Source organism: Gregarina niphandrodes (genome assembly GCF_000223845.1).
Source record: "Gregarina niphandrodes unplaced genomic scaffold scaffold00141, whole genome shotgun sequence".
NCBI classification, from domain to species: Eukaryota; Apicomplexa; class Conoidasida; order Eugregarinorida; family Gregarinidae; genus Gregarina; species Gregarina niphandrodes.
In genome coordinates this window covers 3,726-4,906 of record NW_011645904.1, presented here as the reverse complement: position 1 = coordinate 4,906, position 1,181 = coordinate 3,726, and the positions used below count along the sequence as shown (strand labels likewise).

Here is a 1,181-nt window from a genome sequence, read left to right as displayed (position 1 = left end):
TCGAAAGGTCGTCGCCAACCATGGGCACATAAGCCGCCAGCGTTGGACTTAAGTTCTGTTGGGCAGCAACCGTCGCAACCGCCGATGCTCGAAGAAGTGTACTTTAGCGACAACAACTCTTCACCGCGTCCACGTCAGGGCCGGAAGACCATCACTATTGATCAGTGGGCTAATATGACTACTTAGCCGGTGACCCTGCCCACATGTTACGACAACTACCCGGTGTGGCTGTGTCACCTGAGAAGGCGTTTGAGACGCGAAATAAGATCATGCGCAAGGCCCTAGTGGACCCTGAGATTGATAACACAGACAAACTGGTGATAAGAGTCAATCAACAAATTGATAAAGGACTAATCACGCACGAGTTATCAACTAACATTATTACGAGCTGTGTAATGTACGGCAAGGAAGGCACGATGCGGCGTATCGAATCGGGTACAATACTGAAGCCCATTAACGTAAACCTCAGTTCACGAAAGAAACCCGAACCGCAAATCGAAGCCACACACAACCCACGTCTAACTACAACTCGAATGCGTCAAAGAAGAAGAACCAACAACCGAATCAGAACCAGATCGACGGGCCAGCTATTCCAGGCCGACGGAAACTACGAAGAACTGGACCCAAGGGACTAAATAGGAGATTGGCGGGCGTCCGGTTAAGGTGGATGGTTGGCCATCAAGCAATTCAGGTTCTAGTACGCGCACATCAGCGCGCGGTGATGAAGATTCGAGTTGACACTCGTTTCTGGTGGTGTGCCTTTTGCTTGACTATAGCAATCCTCACCGACACGGAAGACGCTGCCGCAATAGCTGAGCTGGGAGAGCGCAAGACTGAAGATCTTGAAGTCCCGTGTTCGATCCACGGTTGCGGCAATATCCTGCAGTCCGTTTTTGTTCACACGCTCCAAAGTTAGCGCGTGTCTCTGGTTCTTGGCTGGTGTGTGTTACGCTTGGTGCGGCAACAAGTCAACTCGCACTTCCTATTCCTGCCACCCCGATGTTCGTGGTCACAGCGTGGACGAACTTACTCTTTTTTAAGCACGTCTGTCCTCTCTCAATTTCAGCGATTGGTCGAGCGCGGGATCGAACCGTGGACTTTCAGTTTATTAGACTGACGCTTTTTTCCCTTGGGGTGAAAGTGTCGATACCTGCATAAGAGCACTGTCTCAACTTCGGTGA

The 1,181-nt window shown here is 50.7% G+C and overlaps 1 protein-coding gene and 1 non-coding gene across 2 annotated transcripts; both read left to right on the top strand.

Annotated features, from left to right (window-relative positions):
• Nucleotides 1-203: 203 nt before the first annotated feature.
• GNI_211930 (hypothetical protein) lies at nucleotides 204-635 on the top strand (the record flags this gene model as incomplete). Its single annotated transcript, XM_011135527.1, has 1 exon — nucleotides 204-635. The coding sequence occupies one exon, from the start codon at nucleotides 204-206 to the stop codon at nucleotides 633-635; it is 432 nt and encodes a 143-aa protein (XP_011133829.1).
• Nucleotides 636-802: 167 nt separating this feature from the next.
• On the top strand, nucleotides 803-875 carry GNI_211920. Its single transcript has one exon. It is a non-coding gene; the product is annotated as a tRNA-Phe (tRNA).
• The last annotated feature ends 306 nt before the right edge of the window (nucleotides 876-1,181 follow it).